The 18,697-nt window shown below is 39.1% G+C and overlaps 1 protein-coding gene across 2 annotated transcripts in view; it reads right to left on the bottom strand.

Moving 5' to 3' along the window:
* Positions 1-513: 513 nt before the first annotated feature.
* TH (tyrosine hydroxylase) overlaps positions 514-18,697 on the bottom strand; it is a 75,475-nt gene continuing 57,291 nt past the window's right edge. For both annotated transcript variants that reach the window (XM_063438492.1, XM_063438493.1), the window contains 4 exons: positions 15,670-15,726; positions 4,504-4,599; positions 1,221-1,354; positions 514-772 (listed from right to left, as the gene is read on the bottom strand). In XM_063438492.1, coding sequence (XP_063294562.1) covers positions 613-772; positions 1,221-1,354; positions 4,504-4,599; positions 15,670-15,726 — 447 coding nt within the window. In that variant the 3' untranslated portion in view covers positions 514-612. The remainder of the gene's footprint in view (positions 773-1,220; positions 1,355-4,503; positions 4,600-15,669; positions 15,727-18,697) is intronic.

Here is an 18,697-nt window from a genome sequence, read left to right as displayed (position 1 = left end):
CTTATCCATATGTTTAATAAATATTTATGTGTGAAAAATAAAATTAAATCCACACCTCTATGTCCTGGGCATCTCCATCTTAGCTCCCTGTCAATCATAGTTATAAGCTCTGTCCTTCACTGTTGACTGTCAACATAGAGAAAAGGAGAAATTAAACCATGTTTCTATTCCATTTGCAATGTTTGTCCTGGCTTTGCCTTGTCTGAACTGGATTATGAAGCAATGTGCTAAATATTTAATATAATACAATTTCATAAATATACATTTTGTTCAGTGGTACACACTCCACGGAAGGGACAGTTCTCCGTTGATAATCATAGTAAATTAATGAGAATCCTGGAGGTGTTAGAAAGCGGTGTGCTCAGTCATAGTGTTAACAGAAAATATGCAACAAGTGGTGGTGGTGGTGGTGCCATAGATAGGAATTCATTAGATGGTGGTGCCATAGATAGGAATTCATTAGATGGTGGTGCCATAGATAGGAATTCATTAGATGGTGGTGCCATAGATAGGAATTCATTAGATGGTGGTGCCATAGATAGGAATTCATTAGATGGTGGTGCCATAGATAGAATGTGTAAGGCGTTGATGCTGGAAGACTTATGAGGTATGTTAGGAAAGTATAGCAAGTGCATTGCTGAGAGTCTGTAACTCATCTCTCAGATCTTCCACAGAGTTTTGAATCCGTCCAGGAGAGTCCAGAATCTCGATGCTCACAGTGTATGGATCATAACGTACAGCAAATGGACGTTTAATGCGGGAAGCATAACTCCTGTCACAAAAAGAAATTACTTTTATTAGTCCATGGAACAAGCTAAGATATACTCATTGAAAAAGACCTCATTGAGGTCGAAACGTTGCAATAAATCTGCTTGAAGAACAATCACAGTGAGTGCCTGGGATTCTTTCCATTTGTATATATTTCTTGGGGCTTTTTTTGCTGACCCATGCTCAGTAGCACCCTGTGTTTAATTGATGTGACTGAGTGCGACCCTATTCCCTTTTTTAAGATATACTCACCAAACCCGAAGAAATGGACACTAAATTACCCGCAGTGAATACCACAACAAGCCCAAGCTATGCACATAATGTCCGGATTATCAATGATATTTCTCTAAAGGATTGACTTTGAAAAGTCCCATTTTAACCAACATCCAATACCATGTCATACTTATGTTTTCTACTATCATTAATTGCAGTTTCCATCACTTTCCCCCTACCTTAGCTTCTCTCTGGCATCTGCAAAACTTTCTGACACAAAATAAACTGGCTGGTAGTTCTGGTCCTGGTATGGCTGAACCGCTGCTTCATCTGGGGTGAAAGGCCGAACCTCTGGTTCATCAGACAAGGAGTGCTGTACAAAGGTGGAAACACATAAATTTACCTGTCAATACAGTACATTTAGATCATGAATGTCTAAACCGTTGGCCACAAACGTGAGTACACCCCTAAGTGGAAATGTCCAAATTGGACCCCAAGTGTCAAAATTTTGTGTGGCCACCTTTATTTTCCAGCACTGCCTTAACCCTCATGGGTATGGAGTTCACAGAGCTTCACAGGTTGCCACTGGAGTCCTCTTCCACTCCTCCATGACGACATCACGGAGCTGGTGGATGTTAGAGACCTTGCGCTTCCATTTGAGGATGCCCCACAGATGCTCAATAGGGTTTAGGTCTGCAGACATGCCTGGCCAGTCCATCACCTTTACCTTCAGCTTCTTTAGCAAGGCAGTGGTCATCTTGGAGGTGTGTTTGGGGTCGTTATCATGTTTGAATACTACCCTGTGGCCCAGTCTCCAAAGGGAGGGGATCATGCTCTGCTTCAGTATGTCACAGAACATGTTGGCATTCATGGTTCCCTCAATAAACTGTAGCTACCCAATGCCGGCAGCACTCATGCAGGCCCAGACCATGACACTCCCACCACCATGCTTGATTGTAGGCAAGACACACTTATCTTTGTACTCCTCACCAGGGTGCCACTACTCACGCTCGACGCCATCTGAACCAAATAAGTTTATAATGGTCTCATCGGACCACAGCACATGGTTCCAGTAATCCATGTCCTTAGTCTGCTTGTCTTCAGCAAACTGTCTGCAGGCTTTCTTGGTCATCATCTTTAGAAGAGGCTTCCTTCTGGGACGACAGCCACACAGACCAATTTGATGCAGTGTGCGACGTATGGTCTGAGCACTGACAGGATGACCCCTTTAACCTCTGCAGCAATGCTGGTAGCACTCATACATCTATTTCCCAAAGACAACCTCTGGATATGACGCTGAGCAAGTGCACTCAATGTCTTTAGTCGAACAAGGTGAGGCCTGTTCTGAGTAGAACCTGTCCTGTGAAACCGCTATATAGTCTTGCCCACCGTGCTGCAGCTCAGTTTCAGGGTCTTAGCAATCTTCTTATAGCATAGGACATCTTTATGTAGAGCAACAATTATTTTTTGGGATCCTCAGAGTTCTTTGCCATGAGGTGCCATGTTGAACTTCCAGTGACCAGTATGAGAGAGTGTGAGAGTGATAACACCAACTTTAACACACCTTCTCCCCATTCACACTTGAGACCCTGTAACACAAACGAGTCACATGACACCAGGGGGAGAAAATGGCTAATTGGGCCCGATTTGGACATTTCCACTTAGGGGTGTACTCACTTTTGTTGCAATCGGTTTAGACATTAAAGGGACACTATAGTCACCAGGACAGCTACAGCTTATTGCATTTGTTCTGGTGAGTAGAATCATTACCTTCAGGCTTCTTGCTGTAAACACTGTCTTTTCAGAGAAAATGCAGTGTTTACATTACAGCCCTAGGGATAACTTCCCTGGCCACTCCTCAGATAGCTGTTAGAGATCCTTCCTGGGTCATGGCTGCCTAAAATGCATCCAAACATTCAGTATCTCCTCCCTCTGCATGCAGACACTGAACTTTCCTCATAGAGATTCATTGATTCAATTCATCTCTATGAGGAGATGCTGATTGGCCAGGGCTGTGTTTGAATCATGCTGGCTCTGCCCCTGATCTGCCTCCTTGTCAGTCTCAGCCAATCCTATGGGGAAGCATTGTGATTGGATCAGGCCACCACTTCTGATGATGTCAGCAAACAGCTTGTTTTTTTTTTTTAGGCCAACAGCATGCAGATCTACAGCTTATGGCTTGAATACAATAAGATTTTTACTAGATTTAGGGAGGCATAAGGGGCCCAAGGGGGGGAGGGGGGCAGGGGGGGGGGCGGGAAAGCTAGATGGTGGTTTTAACCCTATAGGGACAGGAATGTATGTTTGTGTTCCTGAACCTATAGTGATCCTTTAATGGCTGTGTGTTGAGTTATTTTGAGGGGACAGCAAATTTACCCTGTTATACAGGCTGTACACATACTACTTTACATTGTAGCAGAGTGTCATTTCTTCAGTGTTACATAGTTACAGAGCTGAAAAGAGACTGGCGTCCATCAAGTTCAGCCTTCCTCACGTTTTGTTTTTGCTGTTGATCCAAAAGAAGGAGAAAAAAAAAACCCAGTTTGATGCAAAAAAATTCCTTCTTGACCCCAGAATGGCAGTCAGATTTATCCTTGGATCAAGCAGTTATTACCCTACATTGAAAGATTATATCCTTGAATATTATGGTTTTGCAAGTATGCATCTGTGTTGTCACATGAAAAGATATAATAAAATATTTACAAAAATGTGAGGGGTGTACTCACTATTGGGAGATACTGTATATATATTGTAATAGTAATTCTAATCTGTTTCTAATTTAGGCCCCAATTTATATTTTTGGCTAAGCTTAAAAAAAAAAACACTTAATATTTAAAAATATTTTTAATATTGTGATATATGTTTTGCATATGATAACTTTTTTTGCTATTTTAAATCATTTGAAAATCGTATCCAACAATATTAAAGTTGGCCCTTAGACCCAGATTTAATATTGTTCGCTAAGCTTTCCAAATGATTTAATATTTTTGAATAAACGTTTTAATATTATAAAAATATTTAAGTTTGTAATATTTTGATATATATATATATTTAAATTCATGATTAGAAAGGGGTTGTGCTCACAGTCAATAGGAAACTGGAATTGACCAACACATTTTAGAAATGCTTGGGGACCAACGAAGGAAGGAGAGTAGGACGGAGCATTATAGAGATTTGGAGAGCTGATTTAATGTGAGCGGATTGAAGTATTCCAAGCTAACCACAATGAATGGGCAGGCAAAATCTATAACCAGGAGGCAGATAAATGCCATGTAATATTTTAAAAATGACTTAGATTACTTATATATAAAATCATTTGTTTTGTTTTGTATTTTTCATTGAATTATGTCCCTTTACATAGTAAAAAGGCATCTATTTGGGTTTACATACAACCACACATTCAATGGAATGGTCTCACTAATGGTCGAGGGTATATATGAAGAAATGCATGGTGTATGTTAAATAACAATAATACATGTGGCTTCCGATGTATAAATGATAATTGCTCAGAGATGATCATACCAGCAGTTCTCCATATGATGACAGTAGACCAGCTCCGTAGGCTTTCAGTTCCCCATCCTGTTTACAGAGGCCGAATTCGACCGTGAACCAATACAGCTGCAACAACATGCATGGAACACATCACAATATATAAAACAATAGCTAAATATAAAACATCACAATATATCAAACAATAGCTCAATATAAAACATCACAATATATGAAACAATAGCTAAATATAAAAAATCACAATATATGAAACAATAGCTAAATATAAAAAATCACAATATATGAAACAATAGCTAAATATAAAACATCACAATATATCAAACAATAGCTAAATATAAAACATCACAATAAATGAAACAATAGCTCAATATAAAACATCACTATATATCACACAATAGCTAAATATAAAACATCACAATATATGAAAGAATAGCTAAATATAAAACATCACAATATATGAAACAATAGCTAAATATAAAACATCACAATATATGAAACAATAGCTAAATATAAAACATCACAATATATCAAACAATAGCTAAATATAAAACATCACAATAAATGAAACAATAGCTCAATATAAAACATCACTATATATCACACAATAGCTAAATATAAAACATCACAATATATGAAAGAATAGCTAAATATAAAACATCACAATAAATGAAACAATAGCTCAATATAAAACATCACAATATATGAAAGAATAGCTAAATATAAAACATCACAATATATGAAACAATAGCTCAATATAAAACATCACAATATATGAAAGAATAGCTTTATATAAAACATCACAATATATCACACAATAGCTAAATATAAAACATCACAATATATGAAAGAATAGCTAAATATAAAACATCACAATAAATGAAACAATAGCTCAATATAAAACATCACAATATATGAAAGAATAGCTAAATATAAAACATCACAATATATCAAACAATAGCTCAATATAAAACATCACAATATATGAAACAATAGCTAAATATAAAAAATCACAATATATGAAACAATAGCTAAATATAAAACATCACAATATATCAAACAATAGCTAAATATAAAACATCACAATAAATGAAACAATAGCTCAATATAAAACATCACTATATATCACACAATAGCTAAATATAAAACATCCCAATATATGAAACAATAGCTCAATATAAAACATCACAATATATGAAAGAATAGCTAAATATAAAACATCACAATATATGAAACAATAGCTCAATATAAAACATCACAATATATGAAAGAATAGCTTTATATAAAACATCACAATATATCAAACAATAGCTAAATATAAAACATCACAATATATGAAACAATAGCTCAATATAAAACATCACAATATATGAAAGAATAGCTTTATATAAAACATCACAATATATGAAACAATAGCTAAATATAAAAAATCACAATATATGAAACAATAGCTCAATATAAAACATCACAATATATGAAACAATAGCTCAATATAAAACATCACAATATATCAAACAATAGCTCAATATAAAACATCACAATATATGAAAGAATAGCTATATATAAAACATCACAATATATGAAACAATAGCTCAATATAAAACATCACAATATATGAAACAATAGCTCAATATAAAACATCACAATATATGAAACAATAGCTCAATATAAAACATCACAATATATGAAACAATAGCTAAATATAAAACATCACAATATATGAAACAATAGCTCAATATAAAACATCACAATATATGAAACAATAGCTAAATATAAAACATCACAATATATCAAACAATAGCTAAATATAAAACATCACAATATATGAAACAATAGCTCAATATAAAACATCACAATATATGAAACAATAGCTAAATATAAAACATCACAATATATGAAACAAAAGCTTAATATAAAACATCACAATATATGAAACAATAGCTCAATATAAAACATCACAATATATAAAACAATAGCTATATATAAAACATCACAATATATCAAACAATAGCTCAATATAAAACATCACAATATATCAAACAATAGCTCAATATAAAACATCACAATATATGAAACAATAGCTATATATAAAACATCACTATATATCAAACAATAGCTATATATAAACCATCACAATATATCAAACAATAGCTCAATATAAACCATCACAATATATAAAGCAATAGCTAGCTATATATAAAACATCACAATATATAAAACAAAAGCTATATATAAAACATCACAATATATAAAACAAAAGCTATATATATAAAACATCACAATATATGAAACAATAGCAATATATAAACCGATATATACACACATACACACACATATATACAAAGAAAAAAGTAATACTGTTCTCCTTGCAAAATATTTTCACGCCTGGTGCATGTCAGCATTAATTTAGAAAATAGCAAGAGGATAGCACTCCAAGATCTTCGTGGACAAAATTTAATTTTATCTTTATTAGCTCAAAGGTAAAACTTTTCAGTCTGTAGCCTCAGACTTTCATCAGGATAAAAGTGATAAAATGTTGATTTTTCACCTTTGAGCGAATAAAACATATATTTTTTTTTTCCACGTAAACTTTGGAGTGCTATCCTCTTGCTATTATATATATATATATATATATATATGAAGGCTTGGCCTGAAGTTGTGGGAGGGGCGTATGGACATTTAAAAGGGACTCCCCCCATTCCTAAATTACCGTGATTGGTCCGACGATCTGCTGCATCACAGACCGCCATTTCCCGCCAAGTAAGCTCTGGTATCCCGCTATTCTGGTAACCGTGGTGGTTTCTGCTAGCTAGTCGCCCTGCATGGAGAAAGAGGACCATAGGAGGGTACACTGAGTGGCGGAAAGAAGGGACAAATGGACTGGGGTTACGGATCCGTTATATGACCCCTGGGAGGGGGATGACCATGGGAGGGGACATTGTCGTTATGTGTGATCCACTCCTTGCATGGGGAAAACTATAAAGCCGAGTGTGGCCAAATAAAGTTGTTGTTGTACCCCTGGAACTGTGTGTCGTCCAGTTACTGGGGGCAAATGGGTCTCTTTATTTAGTAATAGCAGAGGTAACCAGCCGGATTACCCAGGGTCTGCTACATTATATATCAAACTATATACAATTCGTGAAGGTTCCTGACTCCTGCTTTGCTGGTTATTCCTTGCTTGGTGCTCGGCTGCACAACATACAAAACGATGAAACAAGGCCAGCACTTAAGGACTTGTAGAAAAAAAATAATCTTACAGTTTCTTCCAGTAAATCAACGTTTCAGTTCATTCATGAACTTTCCTCAGGACATAAAATTATTATCAATGATGTCCTGAGGAAAGTTGATGAATGAACTGAAACGTTGACTTACTGGAATAAACTGTAATATACATTTTTTTCTACAAGTCCTTGAGTGCTGGCCTTGTTTCATCGATTTTTATAAAACTTTATATATATATATACACACACACGATACCAGTAGAGAGCACTCAGGAGTTTTTCAAAGTAAATTTCATCTCTTGCTTTATTGAGCAATTACAAATTCACACAACGTTCCAGTCTGTAAAAGGTCTTGGAAAAAACTATTTTACAGACTGAAACGTTGACTGGAACGTTGTGTGAATTTGTAATTGGTGCTCTCTACTGGTATCCTATACAATTTGGTTTGAGACAGCACCAGAGCATTAAAAGAGCATTGAGTGCTGGGACGTATATATATATATATACCGTATATACTCGAGTATAAGCCGAGTTTTTCAGCACATTTTTTGTGCTGAAAAACCCCAACTCGGCTTATACTCGAGTCAATAGTCTGTATTATGGCAATTTGCATTGCCATAATACAGACTGGGGCTGCAGAGATGTAACTTACCTCTCCTGCAGCTCGTGTCAGCTCCCTCCTCCTCTGCGCCGTCCGTTCAGCACCTCGGTCAGCTCCCAGGGTAAATCTCGCGAGAGACGCGGCTCTCGCGAGACTTACAGTGGAAGCTGACAGAGGGAGCTGAACGGACGGCGCGGAGGAGGAGGGAGCTGACACGAGCTGCAGGAGAGGTAAGTTACAGCTCTGACAGCCCCCTCTCCCCCCACTGAACTGCCAATGCCACTGGACCACCAGGGAAGGAGAGCCCCCCTCCCTGCCATGTATCAAGCAGGGAGGGGGGAAGAAAAAAAATATAATAATAATAAAAAAAATAATATTAATTAAATGTAATAATAAGAAATAATAATAAAAAAATATATTAAAATAATTAAAAATAAAAATAAAATTGCTCATCCCCCACCAAGGCTCTGAAACACACACACACACACACACTACACTCATACACACACACACACTGCATTCATACACACACTGCACTCATACACACACTGCACTCATACACACACACACTGCACTCATACACACACACACTGCATTCATACACACACTGCACTCATACAAACACACTGCATTCATAGAGACACTGCATTCATACAGACACTGCACTCATACACACACACTGCACTCATACACACACACTGCACTCATACACACACACTGCACTCATACACACACACTGCACTCATACACACACACTGCACTCATATACACACACGCTGCACTCATATACACACTGCACTCATATACACACTGCACTCATATACACACACTGCACTCATATACACACACTGCACTCATACACACACTGCACTCATACACACACTGCACTCATACACACACACTGCATTCATACAGACACTGCACTCACACACACTGCACTCATACACACACTGCACTCATATACACACACTGCATTCATACACACACTGCACTCATACACACACACTGCATTCATACACACACTGCACTCATACACACAGACACTGCATTCATACAGACACTGCATTCATACAGACACTCATACACACACACTGCACTCCTACACACACTGCACTCATACACACACACTGCACTCATATTCACGCTGCACTCATATTCACGCTGCACTCATATTCACACTGCACTCATATTCACACTGCACTCATATACACACTGCACTCATATACACACTGCACTCATATACACACTGCACTCATACACACACGCTGCATTCATACACACACGCTGCACTCATACACACACACTGCACTCATATACACACATGCTGCACTCATACACACACTGCATTCATACACACACACTACATTCATTCTATACACACACTGCATACACACACACTGCATTCATACACACACAGTAAATAAATATTCTATTAATATACGGTAATTTTTTTAGGATCTAATTTTATTTAGAAATTTACCAGTAGCTGCTGCATTTCCCACCCTAGTCTTATACTCGAGTCAATAAGTTTTCCCAGTTTTTTGGGGTAAAATTAGGGGCCTCGGCTTATATTCGGGTCGGCTTATACTCGAGTATATACGGTATATATTTGTGGTCAGGGAAATAAGCCGTATTGATGATAGACCTTATGATTAACTAAAGTCGGTTGTGGTGTGCCGAAACCGATGTATGGGCGGGCCTGTAAATAAAGAGGGCCCACCAAGGTATAACTGAATAGAGGGAGTGGTGGGTGGGGTGACCAGCCGACGTCAGCCCAGTATAGAGGTAGGTATGAGTGTATATATAGGCCGGCTCAACCCCTCCCACAACTCCAGGCTCCGCCTTCCGATTTGTGGTCAGGGAAATAAGCCGTATTGATGTTAGGCCTTATGAGTAACTAAAGTCAGTTGTGGTGTGCCGAAACCGATGTACTGGCGGGCCTGTAAATAAAGAGGGCAAAAAGGATATTTAACCAAGCCACTTTGATACGTGACAAACCGTTACAATATACATCTAATCGCGATTGTATACTTAATTGGCTAATTCTAGAAAGGCTTGTCTTAGCTCTTTCATAATGTGTACCGGTACATTTACGCTTGAGGCAGCCGTTGCTGCTCTAAAGCGAAATGAATGGCCTGTGGAGGCTGATGGATCGCTCCCTATTTTTGAAGATTTGGGTTTTATGTCTGACATGAATTTAGACGTCAGTGGGTTGCCATGTAAGCGTAGCAGAAGAGTGGGCTTCTCTTGACCGTGAATTGCCAGAAACAGTGGTTTTGATGGTGTTGGTAGTTTCTGTTACGAGAGGTTGTGAGTTTAATGTGTCGGATAAGGCTCTGAACCTTTCCCCATCTATCGGATTGTCGTTTTGTAGTTTTGGGGCCTTTTAACCATAGCATGCCTTTAAAAATGTTTTAATTGGTTCGATGATAGGAAGTTACTGTGGCTGGGGTATGTGTTAGTGACATGGTATTGCATGCCTGTTAGATAAGATTTTATGGTATTGTGTGCGAGTTTTAGATTTAGGTGGCAAAAAGAGGTAAAAGCCATGGTATCTAATGTGAACGGGTTTTGTATCTAATATTCTGTGGTAAATCTGCTAAATAAAGTGTGTGCTCGATTGTAACAACATCTAATGGTTGCTGATAGTGCTGTTTGTGCCAGCATTCACCGGTGTGCCATTGGTGTTCTTACTCCAGGATGAGTTCCTGGAATAGCGGTGATCTGATTGGGATTTACTTGGCTGTAGGATGTTCTTGATAGAAACCCTGTAGATTGCAACGAGGAAGGGCGTGGGTTGCTGTGTTGTGCCTGCCTGGTATGTGTTCACAGACAGGTGGAAATGTTGTGCTACTGCTTATAATGTGAGCCTTCTAACTAGACTCATTATTGTCAGGGAAGAAGACCAGCCTTTGTTAATGATATCGCATGCTGTTGTGTTTGTCAGTGAGGCATTTTATGGCCTTCTCTGTGATAGCCACTTAGTCATGAACGCTGGCCAAAGTTATTGTTCATATTGTTTTGTATTTTTTAAACGAAACTGCAATTTACCCTGGTGATGTCATCGTTGTGATAAGTTTTATCGTTTTGACAAACTCATATTGGTGTTCAGCGAAGTCTCCCGAGTATGACACCGCCCGTGCAGTGGTTCTATGGTGTTTATGCTGCCACTATTGGGTATATTTCGAAAAGTGACGAAATACCATTAAACGATGGCAGAGTTGTAGTTTCTATAGGCCATGTAATGAGGGTAAATGACTAGCACTAATCCGGTGTCATATATACATTTAACAGCATATACGAGATAAACCCATAAACCCATATATACATTTAACAGCATATACGAGATATAACAGCCTTATAACATACATACAATTCTAATAATGATAACCTATATATTGTATGTGAAATGTGAGCCTGTTACGAGATCGTATAGTTGGCAGGTAATTACCTGAAACGTGGGCCCGTGTTGGTCTAGCGTTCATTTGGATAGCACGGAGGCAGATAAGGGAATAGTGACGTTGGAGAAGACAGATATTTTAGGTAATCAAAGCGATTTTAATGATAAGCTAAGATGAGAGTGTTTACTTGGAACGTAACGTGTGTTGATAATACCGGCATTGTTGTGACCTGTTCCAAACGCATTGGAAGTAAGCAACGCCAATGACCATTATGTAACAATATAATTAAAACAACATTTGTACTAGTTAAGATTAACGTTGTTTAAGCGAGTGTATATCCCCGATTTTGAGAATGATGATACTTAATCCAGTTTGTTGCGACACCTGGCCATATGGGGAACTACTATGATTTGTATGGTGAAAAATCAAAATGCTTAGGGAAGATTGAATGTGGGAAATTATGCTATGGCTGACTGACATTGACTGATTATTATAATGAGTTTACTGGACTACTGGCGTATGTCGTTCTAGGGCATGAACAACTTGTTTGGGGTATATGTAGTCTTTCAGCCGTGGCCAGGATGATAGTGCCTCCGCACTTTACGCTCAACCGTCAAACTAAAGCAAGGTCCAAGGCCTTGGAGGTGTTGGGGACAGAGGCTTCAACTGGGGACCTGGGATGACAGGGTTGGAGTATCTAGAGCGCTTGTAAGGGAATTTATGATGAGTGACTTATGCAAAGTTTGATGCGAATTGAATAACATGCCTTGTTTAGAGCTGGGTTGCTTACTAGTGCCGATAGCGAAAGTATTAACTACGTAGTGACTGGTGAGGCCCTGCCAGTGGCGGTGAGAGGCTCTACCTATGATTTGGGCCGTGTGGGCTAGTGGCTACAATGCATTGCAGCGGGTTGTTGGCCTCTCTGGGGCTGTAAAAGTGTCAATACGAGTGGCCATGACATGTGAGGCCCTGACTGTAACCCTGTAGAAGAGTATGCGAGGCACTAACTATGAGTTGGGCCATTGGACAAACCTCTGTGTAGAGGTGGGAAGTTGGCCTTGTAGAATGGTTGTAAAGGTAATCATGTGTGCATGAACCACCTGAATAGAATTGGAGAGAGAAGGACTGGAAAAAGATACCTGATGACACTACTGATTGTGCTCTGGCCCGAAAGAATTTAGAAGGGAAATGCAGTTATTATCAGAAGGGAAAATGTGCACTTTACGAACTGAAAGTGAAGAGGAGTGTCCGATTTTGATTCGACTTACAAATTGTATGAGTCGGTATTATAAAACGTTATAAATGTTAGGCTTTGGATCGCAAATATAACGTGTCCTAATATGCCTACAGGTATAACACTTCAAAACAAAAAAAGCATAAGAGTCAATATTCCGATGGATAGCTTGACACGTAAAGTAACTTGTCATAACTATGTCACTAAAATAGCGTTACATATGACTGAATTCTCATGGAGGACCTTGTGAGGTTCCAGCGTGCGGCGGTAAGTCCTTAGCAATTGACAAAGGTTTGAATTAGTATGCGGCGGTTGTAGTGTAGGTGCGGTGAGTATTTAGTAGACATGTTAATGGCTGCCCTGACTCGCATTTGTATTGATTACGTAGACGTGTTTGATTGGTAGTCGATGTACTTAGAACTTGCCAAATGTGAGTTTGACATCACCTGACGTTTGAAACATAATATTACTGTGACAGAAGGATGATCAGTACTACTGCTTGTATTTCACCCTTAATTAAAGAAAGAGTTAACCTGAGCGGTTTGAGCTGGAAGATACAATATTTGAGCTGGTAAATCTCACCGCATGGTATAAGTAGCACTGAGTACTTCTTCCAATGACAACTAACATGATGTAACATGGATATATAGTCGGTACTCCCCCTACTGGCGTAGACTTAGTGGTTGGTAAATTGTAAAACATAAATGTGTTCAGTTCTCTGTGATGAATGGTATTGTAAGCGTTCAGAATTCCGTATGTTTGTGTATGTCCCAGGGTGAGGTTAAATAGATATGATCCCGCAGCATGGTCATACTACCTGACAAATTGGGGACTAAGGAGATACCACTTGGGGAAATTAGCCAGAGTAATTTGCTAAAGTAATTAACGGCCTATTATAAGTTATATATGGAATGAATATTATTGAAGTAAACTACATAACTGGCTTGCAGCTACGAAATTGAATTATAGTGTGAAAATATGAGACCCATCGTGCCATTGTGAATTGCCGTTATCAAGGCTGACTAAGGTTGTTGGGACTGTGGGCCCAGTCACTGAGCGAGTGCCATAGTCTAACAAGTCCCCTGGTGCCGTACCGGATTGAGGAGTTATTCCCCATGAATTTAGAAGGACGAGAGCGTGTTGGTTTGAATAGGGACTGAAAAAATAAAATGGAGTTCTGCCTGGAATTGTATCATAACATTTTCCGCAATGACAAGAAGTAATTCAGGGGAGTATTGTTTTGTATTCTGGAATACATAATGCCGTGTGAGCATAGTTTAGATAATGCATTGCATTTCTGCTCGTTACCCCAGAATCCTCACAGTAACAGAAAAACTTGGTTAATCCTACTACTCTGTTACAGTGTGTAGGGAGTATCACTGACAGACTAAGTACATCCTGCTTATAACTACTTGTTAGCAATTTTATAGGTATAATTTGTAAACACGGATAAACAGCGACTCTTTAATATATAGGAACATCGAATGGAAGGGAAACCAGTATTATTATCCTGTGTACAGAACATTTAAACATGTAATTTGAGCTGCCCATGTGAGAGAGAAAAAAATTTTTTTTAGGTGTAATTTGGCCGTTTGAACAGTAGATGGCGGTGTTTGTGCAGGTTTGACTGATCGTTCGTTTGCATTAAGCCAACCTGGATCTGTTTGTTTCGTTTTGGTGAGAGTAAGTGGATACATTGGTTTGAATTAATGGTGTATGTGCTGGGGGAGAAAGGTTTGTGTCTTAGTTCGTGCGGTTTCCCGTTCGTTTGAAATCTAGTTTCCTAGAGTTCGTATTCCCTGAGTTCGTATGGGCGCGTGGGTCCCCTGTTCGGTAAAATTAGTGCGTTCGTATGTTTTAATTCGTGAATTAAGCAATTTCGTGTAAGAGTATTTCATTCAGTTTCCCGTTCGATTGTATGACTAGACGTATTAAGTGAGTATAGTATAGCCGTACGTAATTAGAGGCGTTCGTATGGGTTGATACGGTTCGTGCGTTTAGGACGTGTCACGTGTAATTCTATTACTCACTGTTTCCGGTTGCCTGGCGGCTAACCCGGAAGTGCGGCAGAAGTACCAGGAATGCGGCAGTGAGGTAGCCTGTGCAGTTGCGGACCGGCGGTAGTGTTTTGACTTGGTCAAGGAAGCTGGGAGCATGAAAGGAATCCGGTAAGCGCAAGGGAGATAGACCACGAGGGAGACTGTCTTCAGGAAACCGGAAGCGGAAGTGACCAGCCGACATCAGCCCAGTATAGAGGTAGGGATGAGTGTATATATAGGCCAGCTCAACCCCTCCCACAACTCCGGGCTCCGCTTTCCCATATATAAATAAAACATCACAATATATAAAACAGATGCATATGATGAGATGTCAGCGTAGAGATAGTTTTTCCATTGTAGAAAGTACATGATCACACCCACTGTAATGCACATATAACACTTTAGGTGCTGTGTACACTTCAATGTATACTGCAATTATACGGTACTTTACTTAACAGCTGCTTTCTACACAAATACACACAATGAAACTACACACTGTATCACTCTCTCTCAAAACCAAGACAATAGCTCTTCTGCTACCACATCGAAATATCCTAATCAGTTGCCTCTCATTAACACAAGTGTCTTATAAGAACACTCCAAACACAAACCAAGAACCCTCACAATGCAACGTTCTAATACAACAATTATGGAAATGTCTACAGATACATTACTTGTTTCTTACCGTCGCCAGTTTCTCGATCTCTTCGTCTGTAGCTCCAAGAGATGCCAAGCCTATATCCTGCAAAGAACATAAACGTTGACACTCACATTGAATTAACACTAAATTCTTGAACATTCACAAATAAGCCTGAAATCTACAGTTTTGGAATCAACAAAATTTAGACAGAGAGGTTTATTCAGTAAGTTGACTTTTGTAATTTTCCACAATTTCCAGTTTAGTGAATAAATCTCTGAGAATAATAAGGTGATCATAATGATAGAATGGGGTTTACTCACCAAATAGCAAAGTGTGGGGAGATGGCAGACAGTTTACCTACTTTTGGACAAAATTGGCTATATGGAAACATTCACTGTCTCAGTTATGTTGTTCTACATTTTACGACTCATTGCTTAAAGGGACACTCCAGGCACCCAGACCACTTCTGCCCATTGGAGTGGTCTGGGTGCCAACTCCCACTACTCCTAACCCTGCAAGTGTAATTATTGCAGTTTTTTATAAACTGCAATAATTACCTTGCAGGGTTAAGTCCTCCCCTAGTGGCTGTCTATTAGACAGCCACTAGAGGGAACTTCCTGCTTCATAGCACAGGAAACCTGTGCTAGAGCGTCGCTGGACGTCCTCACGCTGTGTGAGGACCTCCAGCGTCGCTTAAATCCCCATAGGAAAGCATTGAAATTCGTTTTCAATGCTTTCCTATGGGGAGACGTAATGCTCATGCGCGGCACTGCCGCGCATGCGCATTAGGTCTCCTCGGCCGGTGGGCGGGATCAGTCTCGCCCACTGGCCGACGGAAGAACAGGGAGGAGCGTCGCGGAGGAGACAGCGGCGAGGGACATCGCCGCTGCCTCAGGTAAGTGACTGAAGGGGTTTTCACTCCTTCAGTAACCGGGGATTGGGGGGTGGGAGGGAGAGGGACCCTCCAGTGCCAGGAAAACGGATCGTTTTCCTGGCACTGGAGTTTCCCTTTAATAAATAAATCCTCAATTCATATATTCAGTTTGAGAAGCACTGAAAAGGAATTGAGCATTTCTGTAAAGAGATGTGATTTCTTTTGCAGCTTGGTTGTCATGATTAACCTACATCCCAACAGTCCTGGCTTTGAACTCCAGTGCCAGGTTTATTCCCTTGTACCCCTTTCTGGGGTCACTAGAGAAAGATCCCCAATAAGCACAGTGCAAGCACCTTGTTAGTTAAATTGCACAAACTGATCGCATGGCGTTCAGCCCATATCAGAGCATTCAACAGCACTCTGTGCAAGAATGACCATGAAGGGAGCTGGCCACTATGTATTCAAGTCAGTCTTCCATATACCTCAGGCTGACTGCCCCACTTTGGAAAGATCCAACACATTCCCATGTGACTTGACATTGGCCATGGTGTGTGGCCAAAACATTGTCATGACGCCTTGATATTACTACTAAAGTATGCATTTTGAAGAACCTTGTGAGCCTGGACTTTGTATATATGGTTTCAGTGACTGTCTGGAGGATCTTCACCTCAGAGTCCTGGAGCACCAATTTATTACTGGGATTAAGCAATTTGGCATGAGTACAGTCCCCTATGCCTGTGATATTCATGGTATAATTAGAAAAAACTCTGAACTCCAAACTGTAACAGTCAGCCTTCAAAATTTTTATTTACAAAAATTTGTGAGGCACGGTTTAACAAAAATATGTACTACATATCAGCCTACTAGTTATATACCAGAGAATACCAAAAATATAACATCATGTCATTATCAAAATAGAATTTGAGACACATCCCATAAACCATAACTAGCCAGTTTCTTATATCAGGGCACCTTTCCTAGTCTTGGGGTACCATGGACACAAACACTAAAAATACCCAAAATAAGTTGAGAAAACACACTCTGAAGCAGAATATAATGGTTCCCCACAGAAGGAAAACCAAAATGGCGATACAATAGTATAGGTGGATCAATGTACAAATGAATATAAAACCGTGCAACTACAAGTACTCACAAAGATGGAGCCAGTATATAAACATGGCTCAAGTGTCGGGATTATTATTGATAAGGGTTGCCCCAGCCTTCCTCCTTCTGAGGTAGATAAAATGAATACCATTAAATTGGTTAATAGTAACAACCCCTGGACGTTGGGCTAAGGTAACATCCCTAGGATGTATTTGAAAACCAGAGTAATCTGAATGTACCTTTCCTGGTTAAATACTGTGTTATTATTATTAAAAATAATATCCGGAAGTATTACTTTACTGAGAGGGTAGTGGATGCATGGAATAGCCTTCCAGCTGAAGTGGTAGAGGTTAACACAGTAAAGGAGTTTAAGCATGCGTGGGATAGGCATAAGGCTATCCTAACTATAAGATAAGGCCAGGGACTAATGAAAGTATTTAGAAAACTGGGCAGACTAGATGGGCCGAATGGTTCTTATCTGCCGTCACATTCTATGTTTCTATTCTATTCTAATTTAAAGCAAATGGGAGAAAAGCGCCATAGCGTAATATTGAATGGCTACAAAACGTATAACTGAATGCACCCACGTGGTTTGGGGTTTACTACAGCCCCACACATAGGCATGGCTGTTTCCAAAGAATGTTAATTCCACTTGATACAATTAAAAAATCTAAATAAAATAGTAAATATAAGCAGTAAAGCCCAAAATGCGTTGGCCCGATCAGGCTTCCTCAGTTGAAATAATTTTGACTCTTCTGGTTTATATTCCCCTTCTAATTGCCACAGTTGTGTTCTCTCTCAGTGACTTCCAGACCACCTCTCATTTGTATTTGGAACGCAAACGTCATTCCCCTGATCAGATATGGATTGGATATTTTACTTCCTGGTTCACAAACCGATCAGCGAATTTCCTTTTCGCCTCTATGTGTCCTTGGAATGTATTGTGCGTCCCATCTATTCAATTTGGAAGTCCCAAATTACTGTATGTGACCACAACCATAGGGTGTGGTGGCAGCTTGTTTTTTCTATGTAGCTATTTGTATCAACTGATTTAAAACTATATATATTTTCATATTACCCTCTTGAATATAAATA

This window comes from Pelobates fuscus, chromosome 12 (genome assembly GCF_036172605.1).
Source record: "Pelobates fuscus isolate aPelFus1 chromosome 12, aPelFus1.pri, whole genome shotgun sequence".
Lineage (NCBI taxonomy): Eukaryota > Metazoa > Chordata > Amphibia > Anura > Pelobatidae > Pelobates > Pelobates fuscus.
This window is presented reverse-complemented; position numbering and strand designations above follow the sequence as displayed.